Consider the following 14,229-nt stretch of genomic DNA (forward strand, 5'->3'; position numbering starts at 1 on the left):
GCATTACAAACATACAACTCCTGCCCAGAAAGCCTCCAATGCAAGACCAACAGAACAAAGGGGTGTGTGGAAGAGTAGGCAGAACTTGACAGATAGGCCTGGGTGCAGTTAAGGAAAAGGTTACATGACAGCTGATGTCAAGGAACTGCTTAGAGATTTCTGCTGAAACAGGAAGCAGTATATATAAGTTAATGAATGAAACCAGCATCAACAGGCACCTCCTCAAAGGGTTCACCCAGGACTTTCTAGCAAATGACTGGACGTCTGGCAGAGCCACAGTGTGGCACCAAAAGAGCACATCAAAGCCGCGATGGACACAGACTGGGAACTTACCTCCGTGGACAAATCCATGCATGGTGCAGTCAGATGGTCCCACCAGGTGGATCAAGCTGGACTGGCTGTAGCCAACAGTATATGGCTCTGTAAGGGGAGGGAAGAGCACAGACCATGAGAAGACCAAATTAATTCAGCCCCACAGAAAGGATGTTTTAGAGTTCACAGAAGCGTAAGGACAGAGGAAGAGATCTGCTGGATCAGACTAAGGGTGCATTCAGACTTGGAGAATGTTGTGTTAGCAGTTTTTGCAACTGTGTCAGGATCCTCAGTAAGAATAATAATGGCAGAGGAGCTTCCCTGAAAACAGCTTGCGCCTCTTCCCCTGCAATTCAGTTCCAAGGAAATGCTGGGGGGAAAGGTCGCAGCGTGATGCCCTGTGTACACCACGTATCAATGGAAGACGCCTTGAAGTAGCAGTGTTTGACCCCTGCCTTAAAGGGGTCAAAACAGACTATGAAAACCCACCTGAAAAGGCGGAAGTTTTGAAATCTGTGTATTTACCAACATGGCTGACATGTGAAAATCAAATGTACAGCCACTATTTGCACCAGTGAAACCTTATGTATTTTAAAAAATCACCTACTCATCCAGCTATATAGCTTTTAAGCAAAGGAAGAAGCATTTCTCATACAGAATGTTTAGCACCATTGCCCCTCCTCAACTAGCAGAGGAAAGTGACTCTCTTCAGCTGAGCTCTGGCTGTCAGATCCTTTTCCCTCTTGCAGCAACCACCTAAGGAAAAAAAATCTTATCCACCTTGGCTAGCACAGTACCTGCCCAGCCCTCCAGTGCTAAAAAAATTAAGAAATCAAGCAAACCTTAACTTTTTAAAATTATATGCCTCCTCTAAACCAAATCCATTCAAGCCAACATGCCTCGGAGAGGTCTGTGTGGCAAGAAGATTTTTTTATATATATAATTTTAATATAATTTTATATAATTTGCTTTAAGCAATTGTAATGAACTTTAAAACAATAAGGGGATCTGCCCCCATAGTGCCAAGCCGAGAGTTATTTCCTTTGACAAATCTTACAGCAAAGAATAAAAGAACCAACACTTGGAAGCTTCCCTATCTTAACGGTGTTAATTAGTCTGAACAATCTTACCTTTTCTTTGTCTATCTGTGAGCAAGGAGAGCAAGAGAGACAGAAAGGTAAACTGTGAGCATTTACTGCAGGATTGCAAGGTGCAATGGGATATGAAGGTCATGTAGCCTCACCCCGAACCTTCAGGCAATACAGTATCTCACACCAATCAACCATGCCAAGACTTTCACTCTCCCAAAGATTAACCTGATCACCCAGATTAAGTAGCATGCCAGGAGCTGAAGGGAAGAGCAAACACAGCAACCCCCATCCAACCACAAGACAGACTTCAGAGAAGGACCTGCTCAGTAAAACACAACCCAAGAGCTGAGAAAACAATCTAATGTTTGAACCTAAAGGGAATCTGGGTTATATGGATTTCATATGGGAATTAAAAAGTCACATTGACTTCACTCTGTTTTGGACATTGTGTAGCCAATGGCATCTGAATACAAAATGCTTGATGAGTGAATCACTGCATATGGGGGTATGTTGCTGCTTGCTAGCCCTTCCTTGCCCACCAGGCAAATAAATTGAGAGAAAGAGGCAGTGTCTGTGGCAGCAGTTCACCAAAAGGCTACTGTGATAAGACTTCAGATGCTGCCTTGCATGGAGTCTCTTCCAGGAGGGTGGGATTCCGACACCACTGAAAATGATCCCAGAGTGCCCACAAACACACACATACACACACACAAAATAGCACATGGGAGTTTTAATCCATTATTTATTCATTTATTTATTGAATTGGTGAGTTGCTTTTTCTTGCCCAAGGCAACTCAAAGAGACTTACAAACAAACAAAAACCCACACAAACACATAAAAAACAATTTTTAAAATCCATTGAAAAAATCCCACCCACTCTAGAAGGCCTCAGACAGCTACAGGTCAAAGGCCAAATATAGAGGGAGGTTTTTGCCTGGCGTGTAAAGATATATAATGATGACACCAGGCAAGTCTCCCCAGAAACAGCATTCCACAAATGGGGAGCCACCACTGAAAAGGGCTGCTCTCATGTTGCCACCCTCTGAACCTCACATGGAGGGGGGGCACATGAAGAAAGGCTTTGGGTGACAATTGCATGGGCCAGGTTGGTTCCTATGGCACAGCCAGTCCCTGAGGTACTGGAATCTGGAGCTGCATAAGGCTTTATAAGACAATACCAGCACTCTGAATTATTACACAGACACAGCAATAATCATTTCAAGCCTCTGCCATTCCACACCTCTCTTGCACCAGCTCTGCACAGTTTCCCTGTGCTCCCCACCCTCTCACCATGTTGGTTCTATCAATGTCCAGCCATCCTGAAAGCTACCTTCTATTAAAGTCTGTTCAGCCCTTGCACACAAGTGCAGCAGCCACCAGCCCTGAAGATACAAACAGAAGCATCATAATACGGTGCCTCCAATACCCATCGCTCTGAGCTGGTCCAGGCGGATTTCACAGTCAAGGGCAGCAAAAGCCCCTGAGAGATTGAGCAGAAGTAACACAGTTGCATTCCCCCTGTCCTTCTCACAATAAATCAGGGTGACCAAGGGTGATTCAGTTACAAAGCCTGGTCTAAACACAGATAGTAGTGGATCTGGGATTGGGGAGCTGCCTGAACCCTTATATCCAAGTTCTGAGATCATCTGCAGGAGCATCGTTGGTCATTCCCCGAGTTGGTGAGGCTCACTCGATAACAAGAAATACAGACATCGGCACAGTATTGTGGAATGCTCTGCCAATAGAGATTCAGCAGGTACCTTCTGTTTAAACTTGAATGAGTTTTAGATTTTTCTCTGTCTTGTTTTGTGCTGGTTTTAATGCATATGTTACTTACCATATTTTTCGTCCCATAGGACGCTCCGTTCCATAGGACGCACCTAGTATTTGGGGGGGGGGGATAAAGGAAAACAATTTTTCCCTTATTTCCCACCCCCCAAAACCAGGGCGGGGAACAGCGGGATGGCGGCGCTGCGCCTCCCCGCTGTCCCCCGAGCTTGTGGGGCTGGCCGATGTCTGCCCGAAGCGCAGGGTGCTCTGCTTCAGCGCGCCCCACGCTGCAGGCTGCTATCCGCAGCCTAGGGAGCCCTGAGGGAACTCCCGCAGGGCTCCCCAGGCTGCGGATGTCTGCCGGGCGTGCGGGGCGCTCTGCTTCAGGGCGCCCCGCGCGCCGGGCGGCAGGCTGCTATCCGCAGCCTAGGGAGCCCTGAGGGAACTTCCGCGGGCTTCCCAGGCTTGCTGATAGCTTCCTGAAGCCTGGAGAGCAAGAGGGGTAGGTGCGCACCAACCCCTCTCGCTCTCCAAGCTTCAGCAAAAGCCTGTATTCGCCTCATAGGACACACACCGATTTCCCCTTCATTTTTGGAGGGGGAAAAGTGCATCCTATAGGGCGAAAAATATGGTATTTATTGTTCAGCCAATTTGAGTTACTGTTGTTGTTTTTTTAAAAAGTGACTAATAAGTTTAATGAATAATAACAACCCAGGAACTCTGTCATCCATGGATGGAGAAAGGACTTGAGCTGGACCCTAAAGTGCAGCAGGTTGAAAGCCTTGCTCTGCGAATCAGGCCAAGTTCCTGGTGTTTATAGCCAGAGGTGGCAGTGTGCCACCCAGCTGCAGGGGCAGGACCTGCATTCCTCTCTGCTGTGTCTACATGAGGCTCTCTCCGAGCAGAAGTCCTTAGATACTTCACTTGGCAGGGAGTTCCCAACACACCTTTAGTCTGGAGCACATCAAGCTTTAAATGTCCTTAACACAGACAACGACCTTTAAGTAGAACATACAGTCTATTCACTGTGGAAACAGACAGCTGTGCCCCATCCTAAAGCTTCCAAACAAAGGAAGCCCGCTGCCATTCTGTAGAAATTTTCGTCTTAAAAGCCTCCTGGACATGACAAAAGAGATCCGAGCTCTCCCTCTCTCTCCCCCCCCCCAGCCCTTTGTGATGGGTTGCTAGGCAACTGCAGCACAAATCCCCTGTGCTCTTCCTGCTCTAAAAGACACCTAAAATTAAGCTAGTGGGGAAGGGGGGGCTCTGTTCACAGAGACAAAAATAGACCTGCAGGTCACCTCTTCGGAGCTCCTACCTCTGCAAGTTCACTCGATCACATGTTCTGGCAGCAGCCTCAGCTTTAGAGAAGGCATGACTGCTGCCGCTCACGGCTCTGGGAAGAAATCCACTGAACAGTCTCCTCGAGTTGATGGGGAGAGGGGGAATGACACGTTCCTGGGCTGCATGCACACCGCTGCATGGTCATCTATAAATACCCGAGTGCAGACAGTCTGAGCACTAAAATAACTGGCTTTGAACCCAACTGTTTTCGTGGTGGAAGGAAGACGAAAGCATCCCTGGAGGACTGCTATTGCTCCAGGCACATTGCGCCGGTTGGGGCTCTTCACTCCCCAAAAGGCAGGCTTTGGGCTTTCATTGGAGCAGGAGGAAGGAAGGAAGTCTGTCTTTATGCATAGAAGTGGGGTAGGTAAAGAGGAGCACGTGCCTCTGGGGAAAGTCCCAAGGCATGGCATGGAAGTTCTAGACCGCCAACCTCCAGGATCTCAGCCTGGATCCCTGTGAGCTTCTGTGAGCCAAACTGAGAGACTGAGCCTGTTCAAGACATCAGGAGGAGATGCCAGTCCCCATCCAGGTTCACACACAAGCTGGCACCGTCATCAGACAGGCTCTGCAGCAGGAAATGCAAAATGGATCCAGCTTTTATGGTGACTAGCTAAGAAGTTGTCAAATCACAGTCAACTGACTCTCAGGAAGCACCCACTGAACTACAATCCCAGATATCCCACCTCTGTAGCAAAGATGCCACCCATATTACAGGTGTGGGCAGGGGCAAAGGAAGGCTAACCAGCACCTGGTGCGGGGTGTCGGGGTGTGTGTGGGCAAACCGTCCCACAGCCCATGTGTGGCGCCATGTACTGTGCATGTGTGACACTGTACGTACAGCGCACACACATGCGGAGTATGTAGCGGCACTGCGCATGCGCCACAGGGCAGTTTGCCGACGGAGCTGCTCGAGCGCTGTACAGACGACGGCGGGATCCTCTGCTTGTGGCTGCAGCGGAGGGATCCATAGGAGCTGCTCAAGCGCCGTACAGACACCGATGGGATCCCTCCTCCACCACTGCAACCGCAAAAGGAGGATCCTCCGCACGCGGCTGCGGTGGCATGATGGCAGCGGCTCATGCCACCGTGCCCAGGGGCGAGCCCCCCGTGGAGCGCCTTCTTGTCACCCCCTTAGAGATAGCACCCGGGTAGATTGCCCCCTGCCCCCCATCCTCCGCCACTGGGTATGGGCAACCTTCAGGCTGAACCTAGGAGCCGGTCAGAGGGATATGGGGGAGAAAAGGCCTAAAATGTTCCTGTTTGGAGCAAGGACCAGAGAGCAGGTGTGACATGTAGTTGATAAGGATACGTCAATTAATGGTGCATCCTGGGCATGATTCATGGGAAGGTATAACATTTTAGAAATCAGTAGTTCGGGGAGGGGTTGCAGTTGTTCACTCACAAAAATACCTGCCCCAAAGTTAGTACTTCTGGCTTTGGCAGCAAACTAATCAACAGTTCCATGTAAAGATGCAAGGATTCTGCTAAGCCTCACCATGTCCTTTGGAGCAGGCGTTAACTCAGATTGCCCGTCTTACCTGGATTGATCACTGGCATGATGACATCCCCATTCCTCTCCTTCGTTTCCAAACGTTCCAGCTTCTGCTCTTCGTAGCGCCTTCTCCCTTCCTCCTCCTGCGCCTTCTCTGCAAACTGATAAGAAACAGAAGGGCCACCTGGTCATCCCAAGTCAGAGGGGAAGGGACAAGGACTGCTGCCCGACTGGCCACACCACCACCATTGCTTCATGTTGCTATGAAGTGCCACTGGAGGCAAGAAAATGTCCCCTTGGGCCACCAATGGAGAAAGGATGTTGATGGAGAGTTTTTCTATACAGCTCTTTAAGAGGAAACACACTGCACCTTTGAAGGCATGGCAAGAGAGGACTCCCCTCTAAGGTAATGGGGGTGGACAGGAGCAACGTAGACCAAGTGTTAAATCTGGTATGTCACAATATGTTGGAGCAAAGGAGGGAGTTAGAAAACGTTTGTTCAAAGGAAGTCTGGCAGGGAGAAGAGGACATCTTTCTGGGAGAGTCTCAGCTACAGTGTGAATCAAGACAACCAAACCAGATTATACAGTACAATACAGTACATGATTAAGCAAGTGGATGTAAACATGGAAATGGGCATTGTTTATTTTGTTTGCAGAATCTGGACTAAGGCCTGACTCATATAGAGCTTCACCATCACCCTTGGAACATCCCCTTACCTGAATAGGAGGGACTTCCAATACTTTGTTCACGTTGTTAAGAGAGAGGGGCACGTACCACAGAGTTGCCTTGTTGGTCACCCGCTTGGCACCTTTTTAGGGAGGGAAAAATATCTGTAAATGAACAGACCACAGAAAACTGCAAAATATGGAATAACAACTGAGTCATCAAAGCATCTGGCCTGAAGAAATGAGAAAGCAAAACAAAGCAAGTGATATCAGCCAGTGTAACTACTGGCAAGGGGACCTTTTCTGCCATGGCGCTCAAACTCTGGCAACTATCTTTGTCTGATCAGTGCCATTGTTAATTAACTTGCAATGTGAGTATGATTGCATTGCATCAGCTATTGCTGTTGTGAGTTATCACTGTACATATCTTACATACGTTCATAATTGAGTTCTCCCAACAATTATTTTCTGCATCTCAGTGTTATTTGACAGCACTACCTACATTCCCAACCCCATGCCCCACTTATGTCATAACACATGTTAGCCTCTATGGTGCTACACCTATAAAGCTCTTTGCAGTTGGTGCACTGGTTCAGGAGAAGGCAGGGATGGCCACCACGGATGGGTGGTTTTAAAAGCGGATTGGACAAACTAATGGAGGAGGAGGAGGAGGAGGAGGAGGAGGAGGAGGGGGAGGAGGAGGGGGAAGGGGAAGGGGAAGGGGAAGGGGAAGGGGAAGGGGAAGGGGAAGGGGAAGGGGAAGGGGAAGGGGAGGCGAGGCGAGGCCACTAGCCATTATGGCTATGCTCTGCCTCCACTAACAGAGGCATGCTTCCAGAATTCCAGTTACTGAAAACAGCAGGAGGGAGAGTGCTGTTGTGCTCAGGTCCTGCTTGAGGGTTTCTGGTTGGGGCATCAGGTTGGCCACTGTGAGAAGAGGATGCTGGGCCAGTTGGGCCACTGGCCTAATCCAGCAGGTTGGTCTTATGTTCCAAAAGGAGGGGAACTGATATTCCAGGGTCCTCCCTGAATGTTCAGCTTTAATTTTTGAATAAGTCCCTTTAACATTTGCAGCAATAAGGAAAAGTGTGCCGGTAGTACGCTTCCAAAAAAAGTGACCATTACCTAAGTTTGACCCTATAGAACTATATGTTATGGCTGTTCAGTTCCTGCCACACACACACACACACACACACACACACACACACACACACACTGATTTCTGACTATGGGCCTAAATTTTCAGGGGGGAAAGTCTGCGCAGATTTTGATCTGGTACAAACAAGTACATTGCTTTCAAAACTGGCCCGACTGCTTGAAAAAAAACATCACGCCTCTTTTCATCCGAAGATCAGAGGGACAATGCTCCCAGTACTCTGGAGAAGGCGTTTCACTGCAGCATCTCCCCCTCCCTGTTACAAAAGGAAAACAGAATTTGTGCGGAAAGTAGGGCTAATTTGCAATACTTCGGCTCTGTGCACAGCTTTTCACTATGATGTGACAACCTTCTCTTGGGAATAAGATTTACTGCTTAAACCCAACAACAACAAAACAACCTGACAGGCTGGATTCCACAGCAGCAACCCTATGCCCCCCCCCCCAAGGCTCCCACACTCCTCCCCAAACAACACAGAATGGCTTCTGCACATTTTCCTGGGTAAAACTCTGATCAAAAGAGCGCCAATTCCCAAGGCTGCTGCTTTCAGAAGCTTCTGTGGCTGCAGTCCGCCTGTACCAGAGCTGTTCCCTCCTAATTGCATCTAACAGAAATTAGCATCCAGACATTGGGGATAAGTCAAATGAGCAGCATTGGCAGCTTAGCTTGGTTGAGCTGGATGGGCCGTGCCTGCTGAGAGCTGGCAAGCCCAGAGGGGGACCGGGGCACTTCAGACACTGCCAGCTGTTGCTAACTGGCAACTTGAAATGGGGCAAAAAGGACAAGCAAAAGAATCCTTGGCACGACCTCCCTAACCCTTCAAAATATAGGGGCAGGGAACATATCACCCTCCAGCTTTTGCAGGATTCCATAATCCCTGAGCACTGACCATGCTGGCTGATGTCCACCAATATCTGGAGAGCTGCTCATTTTCCACCCCTTGGCTGAGTCCCAGTTTGACAATCTTTCCTATATAAAACAAGAACACTGGCCAGAGGTTTTAGCAGCCTGACACAGGGTCACATAAGCACACGTTTGGAATTCAAGTGCCACTTGGACCCGCCTATCCATTTTCAAGGTGCAATGCACCGCAATGAGGCATCTCCTGCAAACATTGCAGCCCCATTCGCACCGTACATTCAAAGCACTTTGATGCCACTTGAAACAGTCATGGCTTTCCCCAAGAATGCTGGGAGCTGCTGTTTCTTAAGCTAAACTAAGCTGATCCTGGGGAAGATGTTGGTGCAAGCAGCCTCCCAACCCTGTCCCTGCTCTGGGCAGTATCAAAGTCAGCACACTCCTAGGCCTGACGGCTCCCTTGTTCCTCTGGATAGCGGTTTTTTCCACAAACCTCACTGCAAAAAAATCTCCTTGTGCAGTGGAACCGGTGAAAGGATTGGTTTAAATCTTAATTGCAATTTGGAGGAGATGAAAGGCAGCCCAAGGAGTCCAATTTTATTAAAGGCCTCTCCCATCAAAGCTGTCCAATTGGCCACAGTCATGCAGGGCCTCTGAACTGTGATCGTCTGTGGGAAGAGAAGGTTCTCCCTAGTTCTCCTCCATCCAGCGATATATGCAGATTAATATTTAGAAGCAGCCTCAAGGATTTGGGGAGGTTATAAAAAGGAAGTCACAGGAAGGGACTCGCTTGGTGCCACTCCTCGCAGTGGCCCACAGTTAATCAGTGGTGTCTATCACCGAGTGGGATGAACTTTTGGCTCCCGGTTTGATCTGCATATTCTCTTTCAAGGCATGGTAACCATGGAAACACATTTTCATCTTCCCACACGTCGGCCAAGAGCATGGGGATAGACATCTGGTTTCTCTGCACCTGCTTTGTTTTTACAAAACCCAGCGTTTGCACCGACAAAGTCTCAACATCCCAGTTGGTCAAAACCATATTCTCTTGGCAGGAAGATATTCCAAGAGAAGCTTGAGGCAGGGCCAAATATTGGGAGGAGGGGATGAGAGAAGATGGGAAGAGGGTTGCCAAGAGAGCTAAATTTTGTAATGCCACACATGGGGAATCTCTTGCCAGACTGGGTATCTGGGGAAGGAGATGGAATGCTGAGGGCCATTTTGGGCATTCCTGTCTCCTAAGTCGGCCCCCGACTCTTGAATCCTGGCACACATTTCTTCAAACATTTGTGCTGCTATGTCGAGTTGAGTCTTACTGTAAGTAGCCAAAGGTCATGCCATGATGATATAAATATAAAACACCTATGTGTGAATCACGGGGGGAATCCTTGGTTCAATAAAGAAGGAATAAGCCCTGAGAAGGGTTTAAAATATGCATTTAGTTTAAAACCTCCCTTAACGTTTAGGAACTTTTTTTTCACATTTTAAAAACTTTTCTTGTTTTATTGCGCTTGTAGTGAAGGGTGGGCGAAAAATCGAATAAATAAATAGACCAAAAGGCCAAGAAAGCCAGCAATTTGCAGATTTGCTGCAGACAGTTTCCATCTCGTGAGCAATGAAGTATGCGTTCGACTGCACATCCGCCAGTAATGTCACTTCGGCCAGGCCTGGAGGGAAGGAAAGTTTTGGAATGCAGCAGCTGGGAAGCAGCCACTTCCAAAGAAGTTGGATTTGTGAGCCAAGGAGTGAGGCATCAAGCCAGAGGCAGGGTGAGCATTACATCACTTCTTTTTTTCTCCAAAGGGTCAAGGTAGTACACATGGTTCTTACCTCCTCATTTAATCACCGCAACAACCCCGGAGGGAGTTTAGGCTGAGAGCCAGTGATTTGCCCAAGAGCACCTACCAAGTTTCATGGCTGAGTGAGGGGATTTGAACCCTGGTCTCCCAGGTCCTAGCCCAACATTTTTATTCACTTTGCATGAGATCGGCTTCGAGGTATTATTGGGGGGGGGGCTAGAAATTTTGGCAAGATGAGAAAAGGGTCTACTCCAAATACAAATTAGTAGGATACAACCACAGTATACTGTAATATAGTCTATACCAGTGTTTCCCAACCAGGGGCTCCAGGATATTCCAAGGGGGCCACAGGGGAAAATTGCATAACTGAGGGACCATGACCATAGAGGGAAGTGAGAAGTGAAAGGAGGAAAGCTTTTGTTTTTTAAAAAATCCTGATTGACTGGCTATCTGCTTGGCCAATCATAAGTGGGTAAGTGGGTGGCTTACCAGGGCCTCAGCTCTGCAAGGCGTCGTGAAATCCACCCCAGCGCCTAGCCAAGCGGGGTTGTCTGGTGCTGCTGACTTGCATCTAGTAAATAAGTGTCAACTCAGAAGAAAGCCACACTGAGCTCAGTAGGCTTAATCCCAGGTAAAGTATGGGGAGCTAGAATGTTTTATCTAGGCAGCCAGGGCTCCTATGGATGAAAAGATAGTTTTGCAGCAGGTCAGGGAGGACCACTTACTTTTTAAAATTCTCCCATATATACAGAACTCCCTGTACGCCTTTTGGACTGTATCTGTAAGTTTTCCCCGTCTGCGTCAAATAACTGGGGTCAAATAAGTGTTGTTTAATTTTTATAATACATGGAAGATGGATTTTCCTCGGGAGGTTCTGGACTCCCCTTCCTTGAAGGTTTCTAAGCAGAGGTTGGATGGCCATCTATCACAGATGCTTTAGCTAAGTTTCCTACATTGCAGAGGGTTGCACTAGAAAGATGGTGAGCTCCTGTTGCTCTGTCCCAGCTCCTGCCAACCTAGCAGTTCGAAAGCATGCCAATGCAAGTAGATAAATAGGTACCGCTGCAGCAGGAAGGTAAATGGTGTTTCCATGCATTCTGGTTTCCATCACAGTGTTCCATTGTGCCAGAAGTGGTTTAGTCAACTGGCCACATGACCTGGAAAGCTGAGATGAGCGCCGCAACCCCATAGTTGCTTTTGACTAGACTTAACTGTCCAGGGGTCCTTTACCTTTAACTAGAAAGATGACCCCTAGGGTCCCTTCCAACTCCATGGTTTTTCCAGCTCTATGTTTTTCTGCTTCAACAATATTTCATTCCTTATCATTTTATGTAATTGTATTTTGTATAAATTATAAAATTTATAAATAAAACATGTTCTAATTACAAACAAAACATTAAAATAGCTACCTTTCTACCAGTAGGATGGGAGCGGGGCATGGGCAGGATTTTTGTTAGGGGCAGGCTTTAGATAGGGGAGGGAAACCTCAGATTTGTATTGATTTTTACTTATGGGGGGTAGCTGCCCCCCTGCCCTCCCTTGGCTAAGCCCATGGGGGTGCCACAGGAAGGAAAAAGGTTGGGAAACACTAGTCTATTCAAACAAATCGAAGTTCTTCATCTCGTATACAACTTAATGTATCAAAGTCAGTGCATTCTGTCTCTTGTATCCTGGTGGATTGCTTTATTCTGTGTTGTTATTCAATCATCATAATTGCTTCGCAAATCATAATAAAAAGCTTCAGCCCTGGATAAATCAAAATATTGTGAATCCATTGAGATCAACCTCCTCCTACTGCAAAACAAAATGCACCCATCAATTCCTAAAATAACATGGGCGTCATTTGTCTTCCTTACTTCTCGGGTAATTAGTTAATTTAACCACCGCAACGAATCCCCATACTTTATCATGCTACTTTTTAACGGATGGGATAGGAGGTTATCTCCACTTTTTCACATCGAAAATTCCTGCTGCGACTAACAGGTAAGAAATGAATTCTTTATGTTCAAATCCAGTTTTGAGGGTGAAGTATAACTGCCAGCTGTGCATGGTTAAACAGGCACTTTGAGAGAAATTTCTTTCATTAAAAAGAATGATAGACACAGCAGTTGCCCTTTCCCCTCAAGAAAAATCTTGGAAAATGAAAGATTTAAGAAAGTGAAGAAGTTACGCGCCATCACGTGGTTTAACCCTTGTTCAGCAGGTGACCACAAAAGGTGCTGGGGTTCTGCTTACCTGTGAGAATGTTTTCCGACTCCACATGCACCTGGACTTCTACAGAGTGCTTGGATGTGTAGGTGATCTCAGCACTGACGTGAGCCACTTCTCCGATGCACATGGGGGAAAGGAAGTCTGTGCGCTCCACGCGGGCCAGGGCGGCCACGCATCGCTCCTGAGAGGGGCAGGCGAAGCCACTGTTAGTGAGTGAGCAAAACATCACAGGCAGGTGGAGTAAAAGGAAAACAACACACACCACTGGTAGCAAAGGAGGAAAAGAGCCTGAAACGGAAGATGGGTGGAAAAAACATGAGGCTGCTCCTGAAGTCTACAGACCCGCTACTCAGTTCTACCTACTTTGCAAGGGGCGAGGGAGTCAGAGGTCTGGGTTCATTAGCATCACAGAATGCTTTCAACTGTGTACTTATGCAATAAGCTCTTTGGTAGACTGGCATCCTATCTCCAACTTTGGTGGAGTCCCCCACTCTTTATTCCCCTCTAATTATCTATCGTGGGACGCGGGTGGCGCTGTGGGTAAAAGCCTCAGCGCCTAGGGCTTGCCGATCGAGAGGTCGGCGGTTCGAATCCCCGCGGCGGGGTGCGCTCCTGCTGCTCGGTCCCAGCGCCTGCCAACCTAGCAGTTCGAAAGCACCCCCGGGTGCAAGTAGATAAATAGGTACCGCTTACCAGCGGGAAGGTAAACGGCGTTCCGTGTGCTGCGCTGGCTCGCCAGATGCAGCTTTGTCACGCTGGCCACGTGACCCGGAAGTGTCTCCGGACAGCGCTGGCCCCCGGCCTATAGATGTGAGATGGGCGCACAAACCCCAGAGTCTGTCAAGACTGGCCCGCTAGGGCAGGGGTACCTTTACCTTTACCTTTAATTATCTATCACTGCCACCTACTGGCCAGTCATAGATTACATTTGGGGTTTGTTTGTTTTTTTCTAAAAAGGAAGAAGTTGATAAAATAGGGTGACTATCCACGAATTCTGGTCGCCCAAGAAGTTTTAAAGGACAGATTTGGAAACAGAGGAAAGGCACCCACCACCCGCGGGCTTTTCTCCAGTCATGGTGGCAGAAGGTTAGTGTCCATTTCAGAACCTGGATTTGTTGTTTCTGTCCTTGCATAAATGAATACCAGACCTTTTTATTATGGATTAGGGCCCAGGTTTGGTCAGTTGGTGGGCGGGGGAGGCAAATGTCTTTCCCCCTCAGCTTTATCTCACAACCACACCCCTCCCCCACTAAAGGTGAGGAAGGAGGAGGGGCATAATGGGCGTGGACACTGCTTTTGTTGACCCTGTTCCCCCCCCCCCCCGCACCTTCACTGGGCTCTGGCAGCAGGTGAGTAAGCAGCACCAACACGCATGCACAGCCAGCATGGATCCAAAAGTTTGGGGGGGGGAGAGCATCTACGGTGAAAGGTGAAGCCCACATTTCCTCTGGGACGTTCCAAGCCTGCTGCCTCGTTCTTACGTCCCTCCTGTTTGAACAAGGCCAAAATGTTTGGCAGCCCTGCC

The 14,229-nt window shown here is 48.1% G+C and overlaps 1 protein-coding gene across 3 annotated transcripts in view; it reads right to left on the reverse strand.

Annotated features, from left to right (window-relative positions):
• The window catches only part of ACOT7 (acyl-CoA thioesterase 7), a 73,275-nt gene that overhangs the window by 37,696 nt on the left and 21,350 nt on the right, over window positions 1-14,229 (reverse strand). For 2 of the 3 annotated variants that reach the window (XM_082230406.1, XM_082230408.1), the window contains exons 3-7: window positions 12,729-12,885; window positions 6,732-6,823; window positions 6,059-6,173; window positions 1,443-1,457; window positions 334-420 (exon numbers count right to left, since the gene is read on the reverse strand). In XM_082230406.1, coding sequence (XP_082086532.1) covers window positions 334-420; window positions 1,443-1,457; window positions 6,059-6,173; window positions 6,732-6,823; window positions 12,729-12,885 — 466 coding nt within the window. The remainder of the gene's footprint in view (window positions 1-333; window positions 421-1,442; window positions 1,458-6,058; window positions 6,174-6,731; window positions 6,824-12,728; window positions 12,886-14,229) is intronic. The other variant, XM_082230407.1, reaches the window with a different exon arrangement.

Source organism: Podarcis vaucheri (assembly GCF_965113315.1).
Source record: "Podarcis vaucheri genome assembly, chromosome: 7".
NCBI classification, from domain to species: domain Eukaryota; kingdom Metazoa; phylum Chordata; class Lepidosauria; order Squamata; family Lacertidae; genus Podarcis; species Podarcis vaucheri.